The following is a 26,137-nucleotide window of genomic DNA, read 5'->3' as shown; positions in this document are numbered from 1 at the left end:
AATTGCAGACAAAAAAAATGCTAATTCCCCCCAAAAATTGATGGTTGAAGTCCTATTTCATGTGCGTGAAAACATCCGGATTGCTTCACACCTTATCCACGGTTGTATTTAAAATTCTAGATTCATTAATTATGATTTCTGGGAAATGAATGCTTTCATGCTTTATATGACATGACAATATCCAAAAAACAAATAAAAAAAAATAAAACAAGACCAGTAGCTGTTATAGAATTTTATCGGTCAAAGTTAAAGATCTATACATGATAAACAGATAAATTATGAGTCACAAATAAATAACTAGTCTCAGATACAAGCAACATGTCAAATGATACAATATCGAGTACTATTGGTTGACCCATGGATGATGATGCTGATGATCAAAGAGATAATCGACTTTAAGCAGATAATCCAGCTACTTCGTCAGATTATATAAATATCAGCTGACCCAAGATTTCATTTTCTCACCTTACTCTCAAAGTCTTTGTAAATAACAGAATACACGCAAAAAAACACAATCACTTTGGAGCAAGTATAGTCGAGACACACATGAAGTTAGATGATAGAAGCAAGTCCTTTTGAAGATGAACAACTTTCAGATGTATATACTTTTGAATTTATGTCATTCCTAGAGGAAAACTAATTGGGTGCGAGTTTTCGGGAATTTCCCCAAGAGTAAAAAAAGAAAAAGAAAATAGTAATCTTTGCAAATAGTAATATTTGCATGTATGAGGGGGTAGGTGGGTTTGGAATACTTGACAGTTTCAAGTTTATAATTTTAATCGATGCATGACGCTTGAAATGATTTTGAAAATAAAAAGCTGCTTATAGACTTGACACCCTGATTGTTCTAAGACTATGATTTTATTAAATGCAGTTTGGTAATGCAATCTTCTAAATGCATTTAGTTAATATAAAAACGTTCCAGAGTATCCGTAAGATTTATTACATCACATGAAAAAGAACATACACCACAAGCATTATGACCAGTAAATAGGTATTAACAATCAATGAAATTTCAGCAAAGCCAGGGTAAAAGTATATACGTAGAGTCAGTTTTTCTCATTCAAATTTCATATTCCATGCTTATTACACACAAAGGTGATATACGAATCGAAGAATGTTATACCTATGGATTTCACATGGTTGATATCAATCCGATAAAACACACAACCCCACCCCAATCCCCCCCCCCCAAAAAAAAAAAAAAGCCTGCGTTGATACTGATGGACGATATGTGTGTCTGATGTCACCTGTTTATTAAAATATGCAATTTTGCTGCATGCAAATCTTTCTGGAACAAACCTGAGTACAGTTTAGATACTTACCAGTTTCTGGTAAGAGCCATATTTAGCGCTAAATTCAAAATGCCACAGGATAGAGGGTGGTGCTATTCCACGTGAATTTACAATTCGCCAAACAAAGGATTTGATCCGGAAATAGTATGTACATGTCGCCAAAAGAACCCTACGGCCGACGGTAGCTCAACAGTTGCAAGAAATACCGACAAGTGTATAAATTTTACAAAAATGTATGAAAGAGCAGATTATCCACAAAGTTGTTAAGGTTTGAATGAAAAGGCGATATCACTCCCGAAAACGACGATCAATATCATTACAGTTTTGGGGTTAATTTATCGGTCTAGGTTAATATATCCAGTAATGTAAGCACAATTCAATAATGACTTTTACATGTTTGATATATCCAGTAATGTTAATACAATTTAATAATGATACTTCAAATGAAATTAAAATATATATTTTACTTCACTATCTCGCTCATAATACATATACTTCATAAAGTTAGCAAAAACTATGCGATTCGACGAATCTGAGTTCCGTCTCTTTTACCATAAAACAGTTGATGTTTCTGTGGATTCAAGAGGGAAAAAGATCATCATAAAGTTCAATAATTTCGTTTAAGTACCCAAGGATGCAATCGTAGCCATTGAATTATATTAATGGCCGGGTAAAAAGTTTAAACTACAAAGTAGTATGGTCTGGCACAAAGTTGTACAATTTTCTGTAACCAATTTCCTACATTAGGCATGACTCTGAACAAGAGATCTGCGGTATGCTATTTCCCGCCTTTTCAGATTCCTATATTGTACCTCCACTTTATTACATACCTATTTTAGTCTTACATGGCTAATATAGCGTTTTATGAATACCTAAATTCGTAACAATTTTTTACCACACATCCAGACTAGAATTATTTAGGCGTTTTCACTGACGTCCTCGAGTCGATATTTATAGATGCACCGAGTAAAATTTTTTTAAATCGCAATTGTTTTGAATAGATTCACCGAATCGATCTTTTATAATGATACTTTGCGTGTAATTCCAGTGATACTGTGTAGCTACAAAATATTTTCGAAATTTTTACAGGAGTTAGGTAGTAAAATTTAAAAAATGCATTCAAAACTAGCATGAAATGGCAGATGAATACGGCTATGCCAGATTGCATATCAAGTTCGTTCTTTCCGCCAACTCAGAAAATACACCTATGTAGTTCTGTTCATTCTCTCTCTCTCTCTCTCTCTCTCTCTCTCTTGCACATCCCCCCCCCCACACACAAAAGAGTTGTAACCAAAAGCTATTAAACATAACTGTAATTCTTACGCCGTCGCAGACCACTGGAAAATTTGTATCCGTGTCTTTCGTTATTTATAACGAGAATAATAATGGGGTCAAGTACCATACTTTATAAAAATGAAGCATACATTTTCAGGAAACTGGGAATCAGGAAGTGGATATTGGAAGTTCCGGAATCAGTAAGTTTCAATATTGATAGACCTGTTTAAAATGTTCGAAATAACATTTCTCATTGGAACGTTTTGTCACTGGAGAAAGAAATAATTGTGACTTTCGTTGTGGTCGCAGCCTCGCGTGCCTGTATCGACAAATGAATAGGCAGACATGTTTAATATTCTTGTCTCCATATGTTTGGCACATCAACCCCAGCCCACCAACATGAAAAGAAAAAGTCCCATACAATTTTACGACTGCACTCCCTTGTGCTGATTCCTGACTATAAGCTCAATTTCTTTGAATTGTTAAACTCCACGGAAACGTTTTATTCATCTCCGCCTTCTGGGTCTATCTGAAGCAAGCGGAGCAATGTCTCGTCATTCATTGCACCATCTCGAAACTCCTCCCATGTGATCTCACCGTTGTTATCTGTATCGAGCTTGTTGAAAAGGTCATCGGCCAGCTTCTGGGGAGTAATGCTGCTCTGTTGGCTTATCGCAGTCATTGTATAGACAGCCTAAAGACACGAACAAAAAAATAAAATATTTTTATAAAGGAAAACAACAACCTAAAATGTAAAGCGACAAAGAATATTTCCGTTGTTGTGCTTTTTATAACATGAATCTGTGCATCTTCAGAGGTTGCAAACATAAAATGTTAAAAAGTGCTTTAATTGGAAATGACATGTTACACAGCGTCATCCAAAGACACGTGTAAATAAATATTACCGAGTTTCCTCTGTCTTGGATTTGGCTATTTGTGTCCATTTCTAAGACAAAACGTGGTATGTATATAGATGATGTACGAGATTAGCAAGCGTTTTGCATGGCAAGAGTTTCCAAAAACTTGCCTTGGTTTATACAGCAGAATGTTACATACGTTACGCATGTATCCTTAAGGTCTCACTGGATAGTTTCGTATTTTGACCCTAATTTTTAAGGTAGAAGGCATGAACCTAATTATCACAAGCCTAGCATTTTAAAATTCACACAGAAGCTAAATCTGTAATGTGGTTGAGATTTACGTTGAGTTAGGCTTGGAAATGGGTTGGCTTGTTGGTGACTGCCTGTCACAGTTAGACGAGTATTAGAGATCAAATGCGTAACTTGGGCTGCAAATGAGCAGCCGACTTGGCTTACGTATTTACATGTGTCTGCTACAGAGGTAAATATCTAAAAATCTAGATGGTTGAGGGGTGATGAAAAGTATGCTAATTTGTTATAGTACTAGTGAACTTGATTCATGCATAAGGCACATACTGATTCTTTTAGCTGCCTTGTCACAGGAAAATATTCAAAATAGCTCTTTCCTGTCAAAAATGAATGTAAAAAAGAGGGGTTGGTGGCAGTGTTGGTTCAGTATAAAAGCCACCAGTTGCATTAGGAATTAACCTGATTGCCGCAGTCAAAATCTCACCTGTGTGCTTTCTACAAAAATCATTAGTTTGTTTTTATTTGTATCTTCAGTGTAAAAGTATTCTCATTTTTCTGCAATAGGTCATTGTCGGATGAAAATTCACCAGATAAACTGTCCAGTGAGACCTAACATCCATCTCCGCTTCCTAAGAGCTACAGTTCTTATCAGGCCTGCTTATTTCTCCAAAATCTTCCTTCTTTTAGTCGGCTACCCAAACCGTATTCAGAATTTCTATAGAAATTGTATATCTCGCTCTTGATTCGATTATGAACATCGAGTTCAAAACATAATTTCTTTCAGATGTGAAATATGATATTGACCGATGAGATCGGAGGCCAATATCGATGTCACAGTTCAGTTAATATTGTATTCAGCGAAAGAAAATCCCGTGATTGTTTTAGCAATCGTACCGCTATATCTACACGCGAACACAATACGTTGTTACGTAGAGCTGAAATCACTATTAGGAAATCTGTACGTTTGTATTGCTACTGAGTATTTGGGACATATTCTGCCTATCGAATTCAGAATATTGTTTTTAAATTGTATTATTTTTATAATTTAGGTTGTTTACTCTCGATTTCACGTCACAGGTCATTACATTCCATCCACATTATACTTTATTAATACCTTCTTCTTGTTGGATGGAGGGCCGGCCCGATCATGTAAGCGAACCATGCGGTGACCAAGGACGTGAGGCTATAAGGGAGGCCAAATTAGAAGCAAGTGAATATTTTTCGAGGTGGCGGGAAGTCATAATTCGCATAGATCGCCAAAAACAATTGGGCCGGCCCTGGTTAGGTGTGTTGAATTTTAAGTAAACAAATCCTAATATGGAATATAATTACCCGTATGTACAAAGTTAAGTATTAGGCGCGAGATCCAAAATATATTTAGAAATTTCGATGACGGCTTGGGCAGCTGATGAGAAAAGGATAACTTGAAGATATATTCTGGATTAGAATGATAGCTGCCTAAAAGTGAAGATGACTATTTATGATAACTATGTATTTAATAGTTTGTTTCCCAGATAGTGTAAACCATGAAAAACTCATGCCATAACAAACGAACAAAAAAATGGAAAATTCAGTATTTATATGCAATGGTTTATGTACATCAAGCTCTGTTTCGGAAATAGGTAGTAATATTCAAATTTAAAAAACAAACAACCAATGATTTCCATGGAAACTCTACCTTTGAAATGGGCAGTATAACCCAGTAATAAAATAAAATTCCAAGAGAGAGGAAACCCAGTCTAGTATAAACAGATATTAAATATGTATCGACATGAACTGTCAAGAACGTCACATAATAAGGAAAAGTTGGTTTGCTTTTAACTCGAGCATGTCTTAGACTTTTAAAATAACGTTTTCATACATATGCATGAGAATAATAAATATTTAACCAAGTTACCATTATTCATTTCCAAGTAGTGAGATTGATTTTCTCGTGTTTGGGGCTCTGCAGGGTCAAGTGGTGAAAATTAATAAATGTATCAGAGAGTTAACAAGAGTTAGTGAGTTTATTCTTATTTTCTACTGTCAGGCAAAGAATCGTTTTCAACTTGGAATGTTAAGATTTTTCTATATTCCGGTTTCTAGTTAAACACTGAGAAGGATAGTAATGAATGATAGTTTCTGTCTGCTTAGTCCTATTAAATGAAGATATTTGGAGATGTCAAAATTGTATATTTTAACGCAATAAAGTAAACCTTTTATAATTTAATTTAGTTTACATAGTTCTTCAATGTTATCTAAGAATATTTTTTACTGAAAATTTCTCTTATCCGCATATTAATTCTCAACAGAAATATTGTGAAGAAACTTAATATATTTAAACCAATATACTTAAACCAAGATACTTAAACCAATATACTTAAATCAATATACTTAAACCAAGATACTTAAACCAATATACTTAAACCAATATACTTAAACCAATATACTTAAATCAATATACTTAAACCAAGATACTTAAACCAATATACTTAAACCAATATACTTAAACCAAGAAACTTAAATCAATATACTTAAACCAAGAAACTTAAATCAGTATACTTAAACTAATATACTTAAACCAAGAAACTTAAATCAATATACTTAAACCAAGAAACTTAAATCAGTATACTTAAACTAATATACTTAAACCAATATACTTAAATCAATATACTTAAACCAAGAAACTTAAATCAATATACTTAAACCAATATACTTAAACCAATATACTTAAACCAAGATACTTAAACCAATATACTTAAACCAATATACTTAAACCAATAAACTTAAATCAATATACTTAAACCAAGATACTTAAACCAATATACTTAAACCAATATACTTAAACTAATATACTTAAACCAATATACTTAAATCAATATACTTAAACCAAGAAACTTAAATCAATATACTTAAACCAAGATACTTAAACCAATATACTTAAACCAATAAACTTAAATCAATATACTTAAACCAAGATACTTAAACCAATATACTTAAACCAAGATACTTAAACCAATATACTTAAATCAATATACTTAAACCAATATACTTAAACCAATATACTTAAACCAAGAAACTTAAATCAATATACTTAAACCAAGAAACTTAAATCAGTATACTTAAACTAATATACTTAAACCAATATACTTAAATCAATATACTTAAACCAAGAAACTTAAATCAATATACTTAAACCAATATACTTAAACCAATATACTTAAACCAAGATACTTAAACCAATATACTTAAACTAATATACTTAAACCAATATACTTAAATCAATATACTTAAACCAAGAAACTTAAATCAATATACTTAAACCAATATACTTAAACCAATATACTTAAACCAAGATACTTAAACCAATATACTTAAACTAATATACTTAAACCAATATACTTAAACCAATATACTTAAACCAATAAACTTAAATCAATATACTTAAACCAAGATACTTAAACCAATATACTTAAACCAATATACTTAAACTAATATACTTAAACCAATATACTTAAATCAATATACTTAAACCAAGAAACTTAAACCAATAAACTTAAATCAATATACTTAAACCAAGATACTTAAACCAATATACTTAAACCAAGATACTTAAACCAATATACTTAAACTAATATACTTAAACCAATATACTTAAATCAATATACTTAAACCAAGAAACTTAAATCAGTATACTTTCATTAATTCTCCAGAACTTTTGGAACATGATTTACTGCCACACTGAGATTTCCATTTGCCAGATATACTTGAAATACTTAAACGCTCGTCTATTATTCCTGCACAACATTGTATCTTTATATCTCATGTTGTAAATTGCCCATGGTGATTCTAACATGTAGGAGTCTAAAACATTTCGTAGATTGTGTTAAGTGTCTGTTTTGTATATATACACATTTTTTCCTACCCTGAAGAAGTTGCTTAGCCAGAAACGTTGGGAAACCGTTTGAATTGGTGCTTTTATCAATTTGTATACACGTATACTTCAATGACAGAAGATTCCATACACCTTCCTGGGCTGGAATTAAAGATATAGTTGCAACAGGCGAGTTCAATAGGCTAAACCCACTCTTAGGTCAAAAATAAAATCCCAGTGAGATATACTTCCCTTTCACCAATGCTATAAACACTACACTCATTTCACTGAAAACTCTACAATGTTGCCAGGTCTAGTATTTGTAAAGTGCAATAAAGGTTTAATTTTCAGTAGCGTTGGGAATCCTTTACGACGGCAGGATAGTAGATGTCATTGCCCTATTATGGGATATTAACTACAGGAAGCATAAAACCTAAATTATTTCCAAGGCATATTTTCATATGAGGTATGAAGCTTGCGCTACCAGCTCGGATCGCGTGAAACAGGACGATATTGACAACAATGCAAACAATATTGCTGACTATATAGCTTTGATGTCTTAGTAATGTAATCCGAATGGAACTCTCAAAGTTAAGCCTTCAGAACCGCCATGAATCACAACGGCAATCGAAAAGTCAATACACTAACTTAAGACAGCGTATGGAAATAAAGCAATCTGACCTACTCTTCATGGTCCATTATGTTAAAATAGTCTAAATGAATAAAAAGTATTTTATCAAAACATGTTGCCATGCACAGGATATTTTCTATCGTTCATTATGATGTATGTGTTATTTATTTTGATCTTCAATTATTTGACATTCAGAAAAGCATTGTGGTATGATTGAGAAAGGATTTTAATGAGTTCAGTCCGAAATTATTCTATGACTTGTTGTATAACATGCACAAAAAAGTTAAGTACCTGTACGATAGAACACATTTCCTGACGTGAAATGGTTCCGCTTCCGTCAACGTCGTACATTTTAAACGCCCATTGTAACCTTTTTTCTACATTGCTACTGGCTGTAATGCTGAGACCAATCAAAAACTCCTTGAAGTCCACTTTGCCGTTTCCATCCATATCGAAAGTTCTGAAAACATTTTCCGCGAAATGTGTTGCATCGCCATGAAACATTTCGTTATAGACCTGTTTAAAGTTTTGCGGAGTGAGGTAACGTCCTCCTTTGAGAAGTCTCTTAAAATCTTTATGCCATTCCCTGATTTCCGCTGGCGACATGTCACAAATTTTGCTGAGTTTTGTCACCTCTTTTTCATTTAGTTTGCTATGTTTGTGTCCCATCTTTCAATCCCAGTTAATCTTCCTTTCCAAATATGTGCCCTGATGATAAAAATATAAGTTTAAGTTGAAGGTAAATATGAATGAAAGAGCGAATTCTTATTATTAGTAGCATCAACACAACTTTGAGCTTTCGTTTGTTATGCATGCCGGATAATGTAACTTGATTTTTAAGGTCCACATTTGTTCGTGTTAACCCTGAAGTAGATTCTGCATACATACATACATACATACATACATACATACATACATACATACATCCATGCATGCATGCATGCATGCATGCATGCATGCATACATACATACATACATACATACATACATACATACATACATACATACATACTTCATCAACAGGTGCATTGACATAAATAGCGCCAATTAGTATCGATGGTGTATAAACTGTCTAAACTGTAGGAATATATCGTCATATAATAATAATAAATTCTTTATAGATAGATATGTATGAGTCCAGCTGCAACTTTCAGTGCTGGTGAGGCCGCTGTTCCTTGACCCTGAGAGCAATGATAGTCGATTTAATAGCTATGGTGCGAACATTGCTGCCTGAAAGGTCAACGTGTAAAGGTTAGACCAAGGACGTGTCCTATTCATCTAGGTTGTGGTTTAGTGTTTGACCCCAAACCTTTTCCTGTAAATAACCAAATGACATGCAAACATCGATGAGAAACACCGCATCAGAACGTAGATTTACGGGTGTATTACAGTTTACTAACAGGATGTCTTAGTCCGATAACAGCCGAAAGGCAGTCGGTACCACGAAGAAGAGCATTCTGCCTCAACCACCCACCAGCATAACTGATTGCTGGATTGTTCAAGGAATATACGGAGCAGGAAAGTTAGCACACGTAATCAAGGAAAATACAGAATTACAAGCTCCATAAACTATAGAAAGGGGGATACAGATGGACCCGGTTTGGAAGATCAAGAACTGTCGCTGATGAGACCATTTTATTATATTAGAGACGATACTCATCAACAAGAAAGAACCGCCATCGTTATTGAGAGAAAACAAAAAGGTTTAGAAAATCTTTGTTACGCTTGGATGGAAACCAGTTAACGAGTGTATAATTAGAGACATTAATCGGAAAACAACCCAGATGAACGGCTATTCAAGAAATGAAAAGGACGATCAAGGATTAAATAATAACAAAGGATATGTTATGGACCATCTAAACGGAGAATGACTCAAAGTGGATCTAGTGACGGCTTCATATATTCATCAAGCATTTGTTGGTCTAATATCAAACGAATGTAAGATCGCGAATGACTGGACCAAAAAGGCAGACTCATTAAGCAAGCTAACAGTGGACATCTCACGAACTACAACAATTGCCGGGGAACCAGTCTATTATCATTTCCACGTACGATCTTTTGTAGGATCACCAAAGAATGTTATTTAAAAGAAAAAGAAATTAAATTAAACTAGACAAAAGTCTCAAGCAAAGAAGCATTATCCCAATATTCTTCTCAGTTTTCACCACAATTACCCGTTATGTATATATATATATATATATATATATATATATATATATATATATATATATATATATATATATATATATATATATATATATATTGTGTGTATATGTCTCTCCAGCTTTCAAAGGATAAAAATAAAAAAAACTGTCGTGGAAATTTGCAAAGTCCCATTCACCCTAGTCCCTACATTCATCATATAACCGATACTTGAAGTCTTCATCTTAAACATAGATCGGGAATGACATGACTGAAATTGTTACACATTTTAGCATTTCAGATAAAATTACACACACTGAAATAATATGCTCCACTTCCAGAGGGTGGACTGAAATTCCTATTCGTTGCACCCATCTTATGTGCAATCCAGATCATACCCCGATTTATAAAGTCGTTATTTTAAACGGTGTAGAGCTACATTATATATGCATGTACGTACGCGTGGTCAGGATAACATTATCAACACATTTTATTTTAAAAGCGTAGGGATAATAAAAACGAAGACCGAAGCAAGCGGCTTTGCAGCAAGGAATAATTGCATCGGCCATGTAAGGTGATTCAGTATTGCTACTTCAACGATCTGTAATACAAACTACACACACATCTTGCTTTCCAATACGTTTGAGCATTAAAAACAACACGAAAATATGATTGAAACGAGTGAATAACGGATATATCTCATCTCTTGGGTGAAGAACTTAAGTATTTTCACTTGTGACTTTGCCACTCGTGAGAATACTTATTCAATATACACGTTATATATTAGTTTCAAGCAAATACCCTCTATATAATGAAAACACACTTTCAAATAGTGAAAAGGTTCCCATTACCACGAAAAGTGTTATTGCAATAAAATAAAATTGAAAATTTCCCAACTTTTGTTTTCCTTAATAAGGAAAAGACCAAAATAACTTTGGTTTCTTTATTTAGTTTGAAAAACGAAATCTTTTCAACTGGTTTTTCGATATAAAGAAGATATTTTGGTCATTTCGAACAGAATCGTTCATAATAACAGAGATTTTCGTTACTTCGAAAATATATTTTGAAATAACAATAAAATCGTTTAGTTCTTGCTGATATGTATTTTCCGAAATCTGAAATACGAGAGGTATTTGAAAAGTTTTAATATTTTATTGTGACGTTGTTTATTTGAACCTGTCTATACAATTATTGCCGATCGAGAGACAGCATAGAGTTCGATAAACATTATCTGGCAGTTAGGTAAAAATTTCAAATAAGGAGGACAATTGTGCTACTGAGCAATTAGCACGAAAATCCAAACTCCCTTATGGTACTCTTTGACTTTTATACAAATTTCACTGATAGAATTATGTTATATCATGCAATTCTGAGGTGGTATCATCGTTTTTAAGATGGCGCGTATCCATGAAAGAAAACACACGTTCTGGAAGACCGTTGTTTACGATTGGTGAGTGATAAGTGACTACTGTGAGGGTGACAATTAATAAAGATGCCCGATACACAGTGGATATATTACCATTGTCATAAGCATGAATTTGTCAAGAAATATTTCTTCTCATTTTCCGATGCTAAAGGCCCGGTCATTGAAGTGCCTGTGCATGAATCTGATTGTTTTACTGGGCATTCAATATGCTTCCGAAGTGTTGCCAAATGTTGTTTAAAACTAGCCAACCATCGGTGCGCACCCTACTCCACGAGAATACATCGTCGCATGAATCTGCCGTCGTGAGAGACTTCCAACATGAACTGAAATTTTCCGCATCCTCCACCAGTTCTTACGCAGCTGCAAATAATTTGTTTTGCTCAATCCAGTTATCACAGATTAGCTGAGGGGCAAATGATTTGAAAGCTACCATGCGGTCGGAAGTTGTTTTTTAGTGTGTGAACGTCATACCAAAAATTAATACAAAATGGCATTTAATAATTGGATGCTCATACCGAGAAAGTGTGTAGAGGTGCGTGGATAGTACTTTGTGGGGATTCTTTCGCGTATAAACCTTTTTCATGTTCTCGCGGGTTGCATAATTTCGTGGTAGTGACTATTTCCGTTCCAAATAGACATACGTACTATCTGCCAGTCATTTATAACGGCAGGTTTATTAAATAGAAGTATTTAAATAACAAATTCTTTCAACAATGTTTCCTTTTCTGGAAATAAATTAGAAGACAATGAATTAATAGAAAACGTATCAGATCTACTTCCCCTTTGACCACTATACAAATAATGTCTCTTACATCTCATACCGAAAGCCAAATCACGTCCCGCCTTGTTGAATAGTGTCATCGACTTGATGATGTTAACACTCCTGCAATCATAATCACATGATTTACCTTGTTTACATATCGCTCAGTGCCAAAAACAAGGTAGAGAATAAGGGTCGTTATGTTGTAACCTTGAATTCCTTTCGAATGAAATCATATATAGCTCTATCTATATATGATAATACCCCAAAATATGTAAATGAAATTATACCAGTGATCCACACTGCATTACGAGAAAACTTGTAATGGATACGTAATAGGTACTTAATTATTGAATTCAACAAAGAGGAAATTAAATGGGTGAAACTATAAGAGTAATGTTTCTAGAAAGTACACGATAAATTCGCTTGTATACGCTCATAACTATCATAAACATTTAATATTTTAAAACTGTTAATTTTAAGTACATTAATACGCACGACGATGTGATATGTTATTACAGACACTGTGTTTATTTAAAGCCCTGTTTTGGCCCCCATACAGCGATTGCATCATTTTCCACGAAATACGAGAATATCATTGCGCCACATGCAACATGTTCTATGGGAAGTTGTTTATCGCAAAATTAGCATAATTTACAAAATACTTTTTGAATAAAGGAATGAAGATAAACGATAAATTAACAAGCACAGCAACTATCATCAGCAAGTAAATTGCTGTCTTTTAGTTGTGATTCGTTTCTTGTTAAGTTCCGAGAGGATACTGTACGCATATACTATTCACTAATTAAAGAACTGTGTTACACAGCGCACTAATATTCAGAGCTGTGTTGTACAGCAGACTAATATTCAGAACTGTTTTGTACAGCGCACTAATATTCCGAATTGTTGTGTTGTACAACGCACTAATAATCAGAACTTTGTTGAACGGCGCATTTATATTTAGAACTTTTTAAATACTCTACATAACGAAAACATATTCTTGTTTCGAAAAATATCTTTAAGAAATAATAAAAATAATAACAAATAATTTTATATCTTAGTGTCAGTAATACACCGCCGTATTTTCCACATTTTCGTATGTTGTCAAAAATATACGAAAGGAACCAAAGTGAATAGTTATCTGTTGAACAAAATATCGAAAATGATATACACTGGCTGCAATACATACGTACTTCAGAAGTTTGTTTGCACAGGTTTCAAAAGAGGGGCACATACGTTATAACTGCTGGATTTAATTCAGCCGCATGAAAAATGTTCTTTCTTCTCTTGAGTACAACATAACAATTGTGCGATTTTGGACTTTTAACGTAGTTGTAACAAATTTTCAGCCATATCGCTACGATGTCTGCAGTGTGGCAGTTTATAGTGATGTCAAGCACTGGGGCATCATGCCGCAGACATGTATGATCATATCCCACCCAGTCACACTATCTAGACACCAGGCAGATCGGTTCTAACACTGACATCTTAATGCTGAGCGACTAATACCACTTTTATAAATCTTTGATATGACTCGGCCTGGGTTCAAACCCGCGACCTTCCTCATCCGAGGCGGACGCTCTAACCACTATGCCACCTGAGCGGTCCAACATAAAAACCGAGCATAATTAACAATAAGGTCACCACTGCGAAGCTTACATAAACAGCAGCAGATACTGTGAAAATTAATTTATAATGCAGAAAATAAGTTCAGACAAAGTGATATTGACAACAAAATGTTGGCTGTTAAAATGCATTCAATTATCAATATTCATGATTAAACTTAAACAGCACCCAACAATGAATTTTGAAAAAAAAGCAGCATACCAAAACCTGATACGATCATGATTTAAACTAAGAAGCTTAAACAAAGCCAGTGTAACATAAAATGCAAGTCATGATCGACCTTTGTTATCAGGGTGTGGTAGTAACATCGATTTATCGATTCTAGCTTGACCGGTGCTTGAGAAATACATATCAAACATAAAATTTAACCCTGCCAAGTGAAGCGTAATATATGAATTATAATGAAATACTGCAGTGAAAGTAGTGCACACCAAGATGCATCCCCTCACCAAGTTGCATCATTCTTGATAGGACGGTATGTACATGGGACGCAAAAACCAATATGGTCACGGGCAAACGCAAACACCTTAACAAAGCCAGCAAAATGGGAAGGGTAGATCATCGCGACTTTTTGTAATGGCTTGGTAGTATTGTTATGGTTTAACTCCATTTTACAGCACATTATGCTGCTGAATAAGGACATTAAAACCAAAACATTCACATCACCAGGGCATGATGGGCGGCCAGTATATTTGGTGGAAGAAGAACCACCGAGCCAGAAGTCAATGGCAAGCTGTCTCACATGCCTACAGTGACCGAGCCCGAGATTCACAGCAACCCAGACTATTAATGGAGGAGTAATGAGTTACACTGACTTCCACCTGGTCTTGTTTGCACAGCAAGGGAATCTTAGTTCATCAAAGAGAGGTTATTGGAAAACTATTTTATTGTTTTTTTCTGTCACAGAGCTCTGATTCGTTTTCTACACTTCAGCCAGTTTCTACCAAACAGCCAACAGTCAAAGAAGCATATAAAACAATGTTTGATAATTGTAAGAAGGGTTAAATCAGGATGGCTTCTTGCAGTTAATGAAAAGAAAAGTCCTAGCGATGGTGCAAATCAAAAAGGGGGTGTAATGGACAGCCTGATGTAAACCTCGTTCGACTGGTATCCTCACCGAGTACTTATAGCACAAGTGCTAGAATTAGTCTATAAAACTGTAATCCATTTCATTAAGTCATTTTCAAACACCAGAAAATGATAGTAACTTCTTCAGGTGCTTATCAGCAACACAGTCGTAAGCATTGTCAAAATCAGCAAAAATTAATAATCATATTTCCTTTTCTTTTCTTAAATATTAAAACAAAAACATGTAATATAAATTATTTTATGTATTACGTATCTTCGATGACCTAATTTGACCATTTATTAATTTTGAAGATGTTTTATATGCGAAATGAAATGTATCTTGCAGTTATCCCGTAGAGACATTTAATAGTTAAAGGGGTCTGTGTTATTTTTCTTTTAGGATAATCGTTTTGGCACTAGGTCAACTGTACTTTTTCCAGACATATAACATTTCTCAGAAGACCCTAGCAACACAGTTGATATAACCAGCAATACAACTTTACATAATACTTATAGGAACTCCATCTCAGCCAGAAGTTAATTAAATACACACTTTTCTCGTAGCCTACCTGTCTCATGTTGATTTCTCATTTAATATCACTAACATAATAAGCAGTTTGATTGACAGCATGAAAAAACAGTTTTTTTTTTTTGCTTTCTCCTTACAACAATTATGAAATGAGTTTCTACTTTTATAAAGATCTGTGTAAAACTTGACTGGTTCTTCGAATAGGTCCGCTTTTTTGCGTTTTGATACCAGTTTGATATCACTTTGATATCCCATGATAAAACATTGATATCACTTTCGGTAATAAATCTGGTAATGTCTATATAGTTAATATTCTTTTTTTCTAACATTTTGCACATTTCTGACCATCTTTTGTAATAGGCTACATAAAAGCATGACGTCTTTAAGAGCTTTCGTCTTTTTATCTAAGTTATCATAGAGCTAAAATGGTCAGATTCAGTCTTTCTTCTTCTTCCTTTTTTTATTATTATTATTATTATTATTATTATTATTATATCTTGTGCATCTTCATCGGTAGATTTATCCAGAAGAGATTCTAAATCACATAGTTTTGTTGATAATTTCCTAAAGTTTAAATGATTTTTTTAAATTCTGTTATAATACTTGTAATTTAGCATTGTCATTCCTTTTAACATTTAATTTGATTATCACCAACACTGGATATAGAACACATTTTGTTTTTGTGAATATCAAATCGTAGCAGACCTAATGCTCTTTAATTTTCAAATTTTCCTGAAAATCACATTCTGATAAGCGATAATCGTTTAACTGCAAATATTCCAGACTTTTGTTCTCAATGCGTCTTAAATTCAATGATATCAAAAAGAAAATAGACGTCACATACATGTAACAGCTAAAATTAGGCGATGTATAACGGAGGAGGATAAATAAAGAAGAAGAGAGAACGAGAATAAAATATCAATGCATTGATTTCCAACAAGATATTAATTTATAGCAAAGTCATGACACAGTTCTAAATCTTTTGCCCTGACTGTCCCTATCGATGACAATCAGTTTATACACTATTTAAGATCATGCGACTCATAGGTCGTATAATAACTATAATAAATTAAATCTTTACTGGGATTTCGGACCCTAGTTTGGTCCTATATTTAATGCAAACTGGCATCCCGATGAAAAACCGCGTAACAACTGCTCTTTCGTTGTTTCTTGAGTTCATTCAACACTAATTTTCTCAAAGCAAAAAATGGGACGTAACACAATCTGAGACAAACGCCTTTGCTTCCATATGTTTTCTTTCAGCTTTCTATAGATCAATAACAAAATCTGAAACAGTCTTAAAAGTCATGACAAATAATTTATTTTGGTATAAAATCGAGCTGACTTGGAGTGGTGTTTGTTGCAGATGTTGTTGCTGATTTGTCTATTCACGCTCTATATAACTCTCGCTCAAGTTGTGCACACTGGGAGGGAGATCATGAAAATAACACACACACACACACACACACACACACACACACACACACATATATATATATATATATATATATATATATATATATATATATATATATATATATATCAAAAGGATGCATCTCAGTTTATGCAGATGTAATCGTCAATAACAGATCTAAGAGGATATACAGCTATAATGGTCTAACGTTATCTTCGGTACACATACATGAGACATACACCGTAAGCCTCGCTTTTGATTAACGAGATAATCGTGAAACTAGTCTATTTAAAAATGGCATGGTTACCCTTGGCGTTAGGGACCACAATAGGCTTAGGTGTGTCGAATGGCGCGGTGTACAATTTCAAATGGTCACAGGCTCACTGTTATTTGTTTTTGCGTTATCATTCAAAATTCGTTGCACGTGAGCAACACGATGTTTCCCCCTTTGCATCTTTCTCTAAGCTAGTGTATTACTGCGATATATATTTTCAAGTTCTTCAAATTTAGAAACCAAATCAAAGCATACGGTTTTTTTTGTGAAAAAAAAGCTACTTTGTAGACTTAAAAACTTGTTCTTTCTTGCTCTAGACCACCCACCCCTTTCTCCAGCTTATCATGTGATTTCTCAAGACCATATTTGTATGATGTATGGGTATGTGTATGATGTATGGGTATGTGTATGATGTATGGGTTTTTGTATGATGTATTATTAGGGATGATAATTGGGCATTTCTTTCTTCCAAATTTTAATTGATGTTTCTTGGCTTGAGTTTGTACCACCACTCAAGCAGATGTGTTACCCAAGCAGATTCATTTCCAATGCCATGAATCGATCACTGCATTAACAATGTTGGAAATGCAAAATATGTCAATAAGTTTGATCTTTTGAAAGGATTCTAGCAAATTCCATTCACGGAAAGAGAAAAGGAAATGTCGGGATTTGCTACACCAGATGGACTTTATCAATAAAATGTGATGCCGTTTGGTATGAAAAATTCTCCGTCAACATTCGAGCATATTATTAAAATGAAAACATCTGGTCTAGGTAACTGTGATACGTACATCGATGACGTCATCTACAATGATACCTAGAAAGATCAACTGGAAACCATTTGGAAATTCCTTGATTAATAAGTGATGAAAATATAACAATTAATTAATTTAAAAATGTGTTACATTTTAGGATGTATTTTGATATGGTCAAATTAAAATTGTACACATTATGATCAAGACTATCTCTGAATTCCCAGTGCATCTGGGTTTGGCTGGATATTATGCCAATTTTTGAAATTTTCCATAATTGCTGAGCACCTCATAGATTTGTTCAGTAAGATATGCACGTTTCCTTGATCTGATAATTGGTCATTGGACGGACAATATTTATGTTACGAAAATGTCAAATGTCAGGAGGGTTTTGATAAATTAAAAAGCTATACTTAAGGTGCACCAGTTTTTTAAAGCTCAGAATTTCAGTTAATTATTTAAAATATATATTTATGAATGTGATGTTGGCTACCATGCCTACTTATAAAAGCATATCGTCTTAGTTTTGTTTCAAATAACGAAATAAGTTCTCTTTCTGTCTCTGTGTAGCCACCCCAATTCTTTCTCTCCATTTTACTAAAAACGAAGCATAAATGTGTTTATAGTCTAAACTGCAAATAAATTGGACCGACAAATCCAATATTTATGTTACGAAAATGTGAACTTTTGCATGCATGCATGTATGTATGTATGTATGTATGTATGTATGTATGTATGTATGTTACTGTATGCATGCATATATGTATTCATGTTACTGTATATATGTATGCATTTACGTATGTATGTTACTGACCGCTCCGTTGGCCACTTGGTTAGAGCGTCCGCCCCGGATGCGGGAGGTCGCGGGTTCGAACCCCTGCTGAGTCATGCCAAAGACTTATACAATTGCACTAACAGCTGCCTCGCTAGGCGCTCAGCATAAAGAGGATAGTGTTAGGACTGGTCGGCCTGGTGTCAGGATAATGTGACTGGGTGGGACATCATGCTACATGTCTGCGGCATGATGTCCCAGTGCTAGACATCACTATAAACTGCCACACTGCAGACATCGTAGCAATATGACTGAAAAATTATTGAAGCTATGTTAGAAATCCAAATCACGTACGCACTTGTATCTTACTGTATGTATGGATATATGTATATATATATATATATATACGTTGCTTCCTCTATAGGGCTTAATCAACAATTCTCAAGTAAGAAAGTACAATTTGGCCATTCAGATAAACATAAAAGTGAACATTCGAAATTTATTTATTTCACTTAATAAATGACCCCAAACCATCTCATCTGGTTTATTTCAACAGCATTTAATTTGTCCTCATGTTACAAGGCTCTAATTAACACTACTGACTTGCTTCAAATTTGGTCAAATTTGAGTTGAGAAATGTTCGTGATTGGGATATCTTTCAAGTTAAAATACACCGTACAGCCATTTGGTACAATCTTCTAAAGCTAAAAGCATATGTAGTGAAATATATTGGGAATAAATATTCCTTTTAGTGACATACAAAAAGCATACTTATGTAAAAAAAATGTATTTGGAACAAATGCTCGTTTGGGTGATATGATTTGAGCATCCTAAATACTTTTACATGTCCTATCACAAGTCCCAATGTATAGAATGTTCATTATGAATTCAATAATCTTGAATGTGCTGATGTACCAACAGTGTTTATATATCACAATGATACAATCCAGAATGTCTTTGAATGATTAATCGATTATCCCAAAATAGTGTTTAAATCCAAAACGTCAATGAGAACTTTGTAATTCCAATGAATACTTTCAATAAGAGATTCATCTCAAATTATATGCGAACGCATCTAAATGTGATTCCACAGACTGATTTTAAGAGAGGAATGAACAATTGTTTACCTAATCTTTCATATACAAACGGTCACCTGACCTATGACACAATAAATGCTCTGGATGTGGGTCATTTGAAAATGGAAGATTCCGTAAAATTCGTAAACAATTTCGCTTAACGAACATTCTAAGATATTAATGAACGCTAGGTCTTGAATTAAAATTCAAGTAACATCTTTAAAAAAATGACAATAGTCATTTAGGCCAGAAGTTTACAATCAATCACGGATAAGGGTCAAGCACAAAATGTTAATGAAATATGTATAGCAGGAATAAATACTCCATTGAGCAACATGCGAAAAGCAAATGTTGTACAGTGCGTTGGGAATATAAATATTCGTTTGAGTTACATGCTAAAATGCATTGGGAATATAAATACTCGTTTGAGTAACATGTGAAAAGCATATGTTGTAACATGCATCGGGAATATAAATACTCGTCTGAGTTACATGCCAAAAGCAGCGTAAAATGGACAGGCGAAAACGTTTATTTAAACTTTTGCCAATGTGAGAGAAGTAACAAACATTTCCGAGAAATATAAGAATTCCGCATCCAAAGCCAAATGATGATTTTGTTTTTGATTTTTTTGGGTGAGGGGGCTGTTTTCTTATTTGTTTATACACACGTATACGGATTACAACATCATTAACAAACATTTCTTTGTAATAAAATTCGCGAAGTCATACATATCAAAACCTGCTTGTTAACTAAAGAGCATTTGACTATTACAAATTCTAGGCAATGTACAGTTTGTGGTAACGAACATTCTACTTCCCAAAATAACTCCGAACTTAACCAGTTTTAAAATAGATTATCAAACAAAGCAGTCAATAAGTATCCAAATATGTCCACGTATTAAAACATATTGTAAAACAAAGCTGTCACTAAGCACCCAAACATGACCCCGTCTTCAAATCGAATGTCAAACAAAGGTCTAACGTGAAACCTATTGTTCGATAACCTACTTACACCACTGCGATTCGCTGTAATATGAGACCTATTCTTAATCTTCTTACGAAACTGCAGCTAGCTGCATTGTGAAACCTACAGAACCTATAGATAACCTACTTAAAAAAAACTGCAGCTCGCTGCTATCTAGCTCTGTAACAAATCCTTACATTGCAAACAACTGCGTCTTCAAGGTGTTCGAAACGATTACGACATATTCAGACGACAGACAGATCTAAAACACTTTATATATTACGTAATTTCGATTCATATTGTAAAGAGCCTTTCAGCGACGATCATTTCAATACAGTGATCTTTTGAGCAATATAAGTAGATTAAAACATGCGAAGAATTAAAATCAGGTTTGGCAAGAATATACTTGAAAGGGTTATCTACTGTTTTTATCTTAAGTACCTTACCACTCAAGTTTCTTTTTTTTTGTATTAAAATGCATAGAAATTCACATTTCTATTTATATCAGACTGAAATACAGATAAACTTATAATCTCATTCTTTTCAAATGTCGCCAAAATTTTAATGCAGACCTTTATGATCAGAATACATATCCTGACTGTTAATAATCAGGCTTGAATTTACAGCAACAAACATTACATATACTTTAGGGACATTGCTTATTTTGTAAGCATCCCATGTCGTATACAGTTCTGGACTATCGAACACGACCGTATACTCTACGTTAATATAAAGCAAATGGATTTCAGTGTTTGCTTCTTGAGTGATATCAAATTGCAGTAAAAGTTTTTCTTTTTCAACTTTAATCTGGCGACTAACATTTAAGTTTTAATCTTTCTGATCCATTTTGACGGACCATTTTTCAGTGACTATTCATAAAGAAAATTTGCTATACGAAGAAAATGTTAGCAACTTCAAGAAAATTCCCACACAGCAGCTGTAAAACGTTGGCCACTTCAAGAAAATGCCCACACAGCAGCTGTAAAATGTTGGCCACGTCAAGAAAATGCCCACACAGCAGCTGTAAAATGTTGGCCACATCAAGAAAATGTCCACACAGCAGCTGTAAAATGTTAGCAACTTGTTGGCCACATCAAGAAAATGCCCACACAGCAGCTGTAAAATGTTGGCAACTTCAAGAAAATGCCCACACAGTAATTGTAAAATGTTGGCAACTTCAAGAAAATACCCACACAGCAGCTGTAAAATTTTGGCAACTTCAAGAAAATGCCCACACAGTAACTGTAAAATGTTGGCAACTTCAAGAAAATGCCCACGCAGCAGCTGTAAAATGTTGGCCACATCAAGAAAATGCCCACACAGCAGCTGTAAAATGTTGGCAACTTCAAGAAAATACCCACACAGCAGCTGTAAAATGTTGGCAACTTCAAGAAAATGCCCACACAGTAATTGTAAAATGTTGGCAACTTCAAGAAAATACCCACACAGCAGCTGTAAAATTTTGGCAACTTCAAGAAAATGCCCACACAGTAACTGTAAAATGTTGGCAACTTCAAGAAAATGCCCACGCAGCAGCTGTAAAATGTTGGCCACATCAAGAAAATGCCCACACAGCAGCTGTAAAATGTTGGCAACTTCAAGAAAATGCTCACACAGCAGCTGTAAAATTTTGGCAACGTCAAGAAAGACAATGGCGACTTTGCACCTTTTTATATCGAAGATTTGTGTAATGGGCACATCTGCATACTCCTAGCTATATGGGGCCGATTCAAGTTATGTTACAAAAATGTCAATGTTAAACTTGCAAAGCAAGAACTTTAGGCAGATAAAACCATCCAAATAAATGAAAATGTGGCGTTTTACAAAAGAAAGGATGAAATGGTAAATATATCAAACTCATTTAAGAAGAGATAAAAAAAAAGATAATGGTAAACACACAAAAAATAAATGTTTTACAGTATAGGATCCAATTTTTCAGTTATAAAAGCCGCATAAAAAGAACAAGATTGACTTCTTTATCTGTCCTTTCATTACCCTTAATTCAATTCTGATTAGGTAGCCAACAGTACAAAACATTTTCCATATCGTATGAGCAAATCGTGTTTCTGAGATCTGGAATATTACCAGGTTGTTAGATTTAAAGTTTTGCAAGGCTTTCATTATGGAAAGAAAATCCGAAAAGATTTGAAAGGTTTCGATATAATTCAAATCTCTGACTATGGCTAATTTCTGTGAAGGCCTTGTATGCTAACCGACTCGGTAAAATGGAGGCCGTGTATGCTAACCAACTCGGTAAAATGGAGGCCTTGTATGCTAACCGACTCGGTAAAATATAGGCCTTGTATGCTAACCGACCCGGTAAAATAGAGGCCTTGTATGCTAACCGACTCGGTAAAATGGAGGCCTTGTATGCTAACCGACTCGGTCAGATGGAGGCCTTGTATGCTAACCGACTTGGTAAAATGGAGGCCTTATATTCTAACCGACTCGGTCAAATGGAGGCCTGTATGCTAACTGACTCGGCAAATCGGAGGCATTGTGTGCTAACCGACTCGGTCAAATGGAGGCCTTGTATGCTAACCGACTCGGTCAAATGAAGGCCTTGTATTCTAACCGACTCGGTCAAGGCCTTTATGCTAACCGACTCGGTAAAACGGAGGCCTTGTATGCTAACCGACTCGGTAAAATAGAGACCTTGTATGCTAACCGACTCGGTAAAACGGAGGCATTGTTTGGTAACCGACTCGATAAAATGGAGGCGATTGACTGCTAACCAGCTAGATATGGTGCCGTGCAAGTGTTGCAACAGCAGCTGCAAACTTGCCTCAATTGTATTTCTTTTCTTCGAGCCGTCTGTACTCATGGATGCAAAACAAAAATGCGTTTTAATTTTGGTGGCAAAAACAAATATTAATTTTGGTAAATTTGGTGCTGATTGCTGGTTACATTGTTGCACAGTGCAATGTTAACTCCTAAAACATACTTATTGTTGAACTGCTGACTCGAGGTTGTTCCGATCTTACCTTTCGGTCAATTGTGAAATCCAAGACTATCCGAATGCAAAACGGCACTTCTAGACGATATTTGTCCCAACGTCCAAATCTGCGAACAATTATTGCATTTTCTCCATTATGTCACAAACTGAACTAAGTGTGTCGAGCTGTTTTGAAAATTGAACTATTCTTGATTACGGTTGGCTTAAGTTGGAAATTAGCAGACGCAGTTAGGATAAACTAGCAGTGTTGGAACTACCGAGGGGTGCGGATTGGTGTCTTCCTTTGTGTTATATTATTACAGGTTAGAATCCCCATCCCTTGATTGAAGGGCGGATACTCCAAATTTTCTTTGTAACGAGCCCCTGTGGCTACGAGAGGAGGAACAATTCGTAAGCTAATAGATATAACGAGGTGTACTTATGTGATGATTCACACGCAGCTCGCAATAGTATTGATATTAAATCTATTATAATTTTTAATTTACAATAATGGACCAATGGCTGTTAGTAGATAGGTGGCCCTGGCAGATCCATTACCTATGTCTAAACAAGAACCAAGGAGTCTTCTCCCAGTACACTAATAGCCTCTCTTTCAGTACATAAGTTACAATTTTAGAACGGTTTCGGTCTATGTAGGTATGTGAGAAAGCTTGCGAGTAGCTTCTCGTGGGTCGGTGGTTCTTTCCGGGGTTTTCCCCGGTTTCTTCCTCCACCATTAATACTGGCCGCCATGTATAGCCTATCTTGTGCTGAAAAATGGCGTTAAATCCCACAACAACAACAACAATTTTAGAATTATCAAAGAGTGTAAAACTGTAGATAAGTCATATCCAAAAGTCTGAAGTTTCTGTCTTATAACCATAATGTTTATAGTGATGGCACTCTCATATTGCTGTAAAGGTCACGCTACAGTGCCTTCACGTGCACAGTTATTTTTTGTCACGTGATTCTTATATTGCCGTTACTTTTTCTGTGATATTTTAATTTTTGTTCCCACTTCACATTGGAGTCTGTTTCTGACTGTCATTCATAGAGTTTCGTACAATCTTGACGACTAATTGCACGTGCAATTCACTTCAAGTCCGCATGCATAAATTATGAACCTCATTTCTGTACCTCGAGGGTTTCCGTACTGGCAGACTCTAATATTGGATGTTGAATATCTTCAGTACACTAATTAAAGAAGGCTAATCCAGAAAGGGGGTTGAACAGGGTTGAGGGTATGTGCCCCTCTCTCCAAACCACCATTAAAAGTAAACGTGAAACAACTGGAACGTTACCTATAGTAAGTTTTATTTGAGTTTTGATGGTTACAACTATACTCTGGAAATGCTTAAAATGCAGGAGTTGGGGGAGGGGTTCCCCCACGGGGGTTCCGTCTCACATATCCTTTCATACATGTTTACGCTTCCATCCCATCCCCACTCACCCAAGTGCTCCTAAACGATATTCATGGTTTCACCCATGAATTTGAAAAAGAATAAACCAAAGCGATTTAAGAAGAAGTGAAAAGAAGAAAACGAGCAGACGGAGAACGAAAATGATGAAAAAAAGAAAGACCCTTTTGCCCATGTTCAGCTTTCCCTATGTCTGACCTTGAAGACGCACTGCCTCGCTCATAGCTGTAATCCTCTTCATTACAAAAAAATAAGTATTACGAAAATTCCATAACGCATACACTCAGTGATCACCATACCTTATCTAATAAGACAAAGCTCCAGATTCCTCAAATCCCCGAAACTTACCTTTAAACGACTTTAACCACAAACAAGGCAATTCCACTACATTCCAACTCATGAATACTTCGCACACAGGGTAACATGAATAGATGTCGGGCTTTACTAACCAGGAACATATAACTTGCTACTATTGCTCCACAGTATTGACAGTGAGTATTGATTATCGAACTGACAATATATGTGACAATGCATATACGTTCTAAGGACAGGCTAGGTTTGTTATTTTCGGGATTGAATGCGAACGACCGGGAGGTAAAGGTAAAGTATTCCATATATGGATAATTACTGGAGTGTAAATGTGTCTCGTATATATTAACAATTTACCACTATGCTATCTTATATTTTCTGCCAATTGCCCAACCTACCCGATAAAACGCTGACTCAGTTCTTGAACAGAAAAGGAAAGGTTTTAGTTTCTGCGAATTATTGACCTCAGTAACAATAGCACCTAAGGCAGACAAACATTCCAGGCGACGA

General features: G+C 34.9%; 1 protein-coding gene across 1 annotated transcript; it reads right to left on the bottom strand.

The window, feature by feature from the left end:
* Positions 1-217: 217 nt before the first annotated feature.
* On the bottom strand, positions 218-25,815 carry LOC149806690 (neurocalcin-delta-like). Its single transcript, XM_089956620.1, has 3 exons — positions 25,667-25,815; positions 8,455-8,871; positions 218-3,264 (listed from the first exon to the last, which is right to left on the bottom strand). Exons 2-3 carry the CDS (start codon positions 8,830-8,832, stop codon positions 3,073-3,075), a joined length of 570 nt encoding a protein of 189 aa, XP_089812746.1. The 5' UTR covers positions 8,833-8,871; positions 25,667-25,815; the 3' UTR covers positions 218-3,072.
* Positions 25,816-26,137: the final 322 nt, after the last annotated feature.

The sequence above is a fragment of the Sinohyriopsis cumingii genome, chromosome 1 (assembly GCF_028554795.1).
Source record: "Sinohyriopsis cumingii isolate HCF-2022 chromosome 1, ASM2855479v2, whole genome shotgun sequence".
NCBI lineage: Eukaryota > Metazoa > Mollusca > Bivalvia > Unionida > Unionidae > Sinohyriopsis > Sinohyriopsis cumingii.
The sequence above is the reverse complement of the archived record's forward strand: the minus strand, read 5'-3'. Positions and strand labels throughout refer to the sequence as shown.

Bases quoted from the DNA above. Each gene is read 5' to 3' on its own strand.
- LOC149806690 (XM_089956620.1), bottom strand. From the start codon at position 8,832: ATGGGACACAAACATAGCAAACTAAATGAAAAAGAGGTGACAAAACTC. The intron at 3,265-8,454 runs GTACTTAACTTT...TCGTGTCTTTAG, and splicing joins AAATGTGTTCTATCGTACAG to GCTGTCTATACAATGACTGC.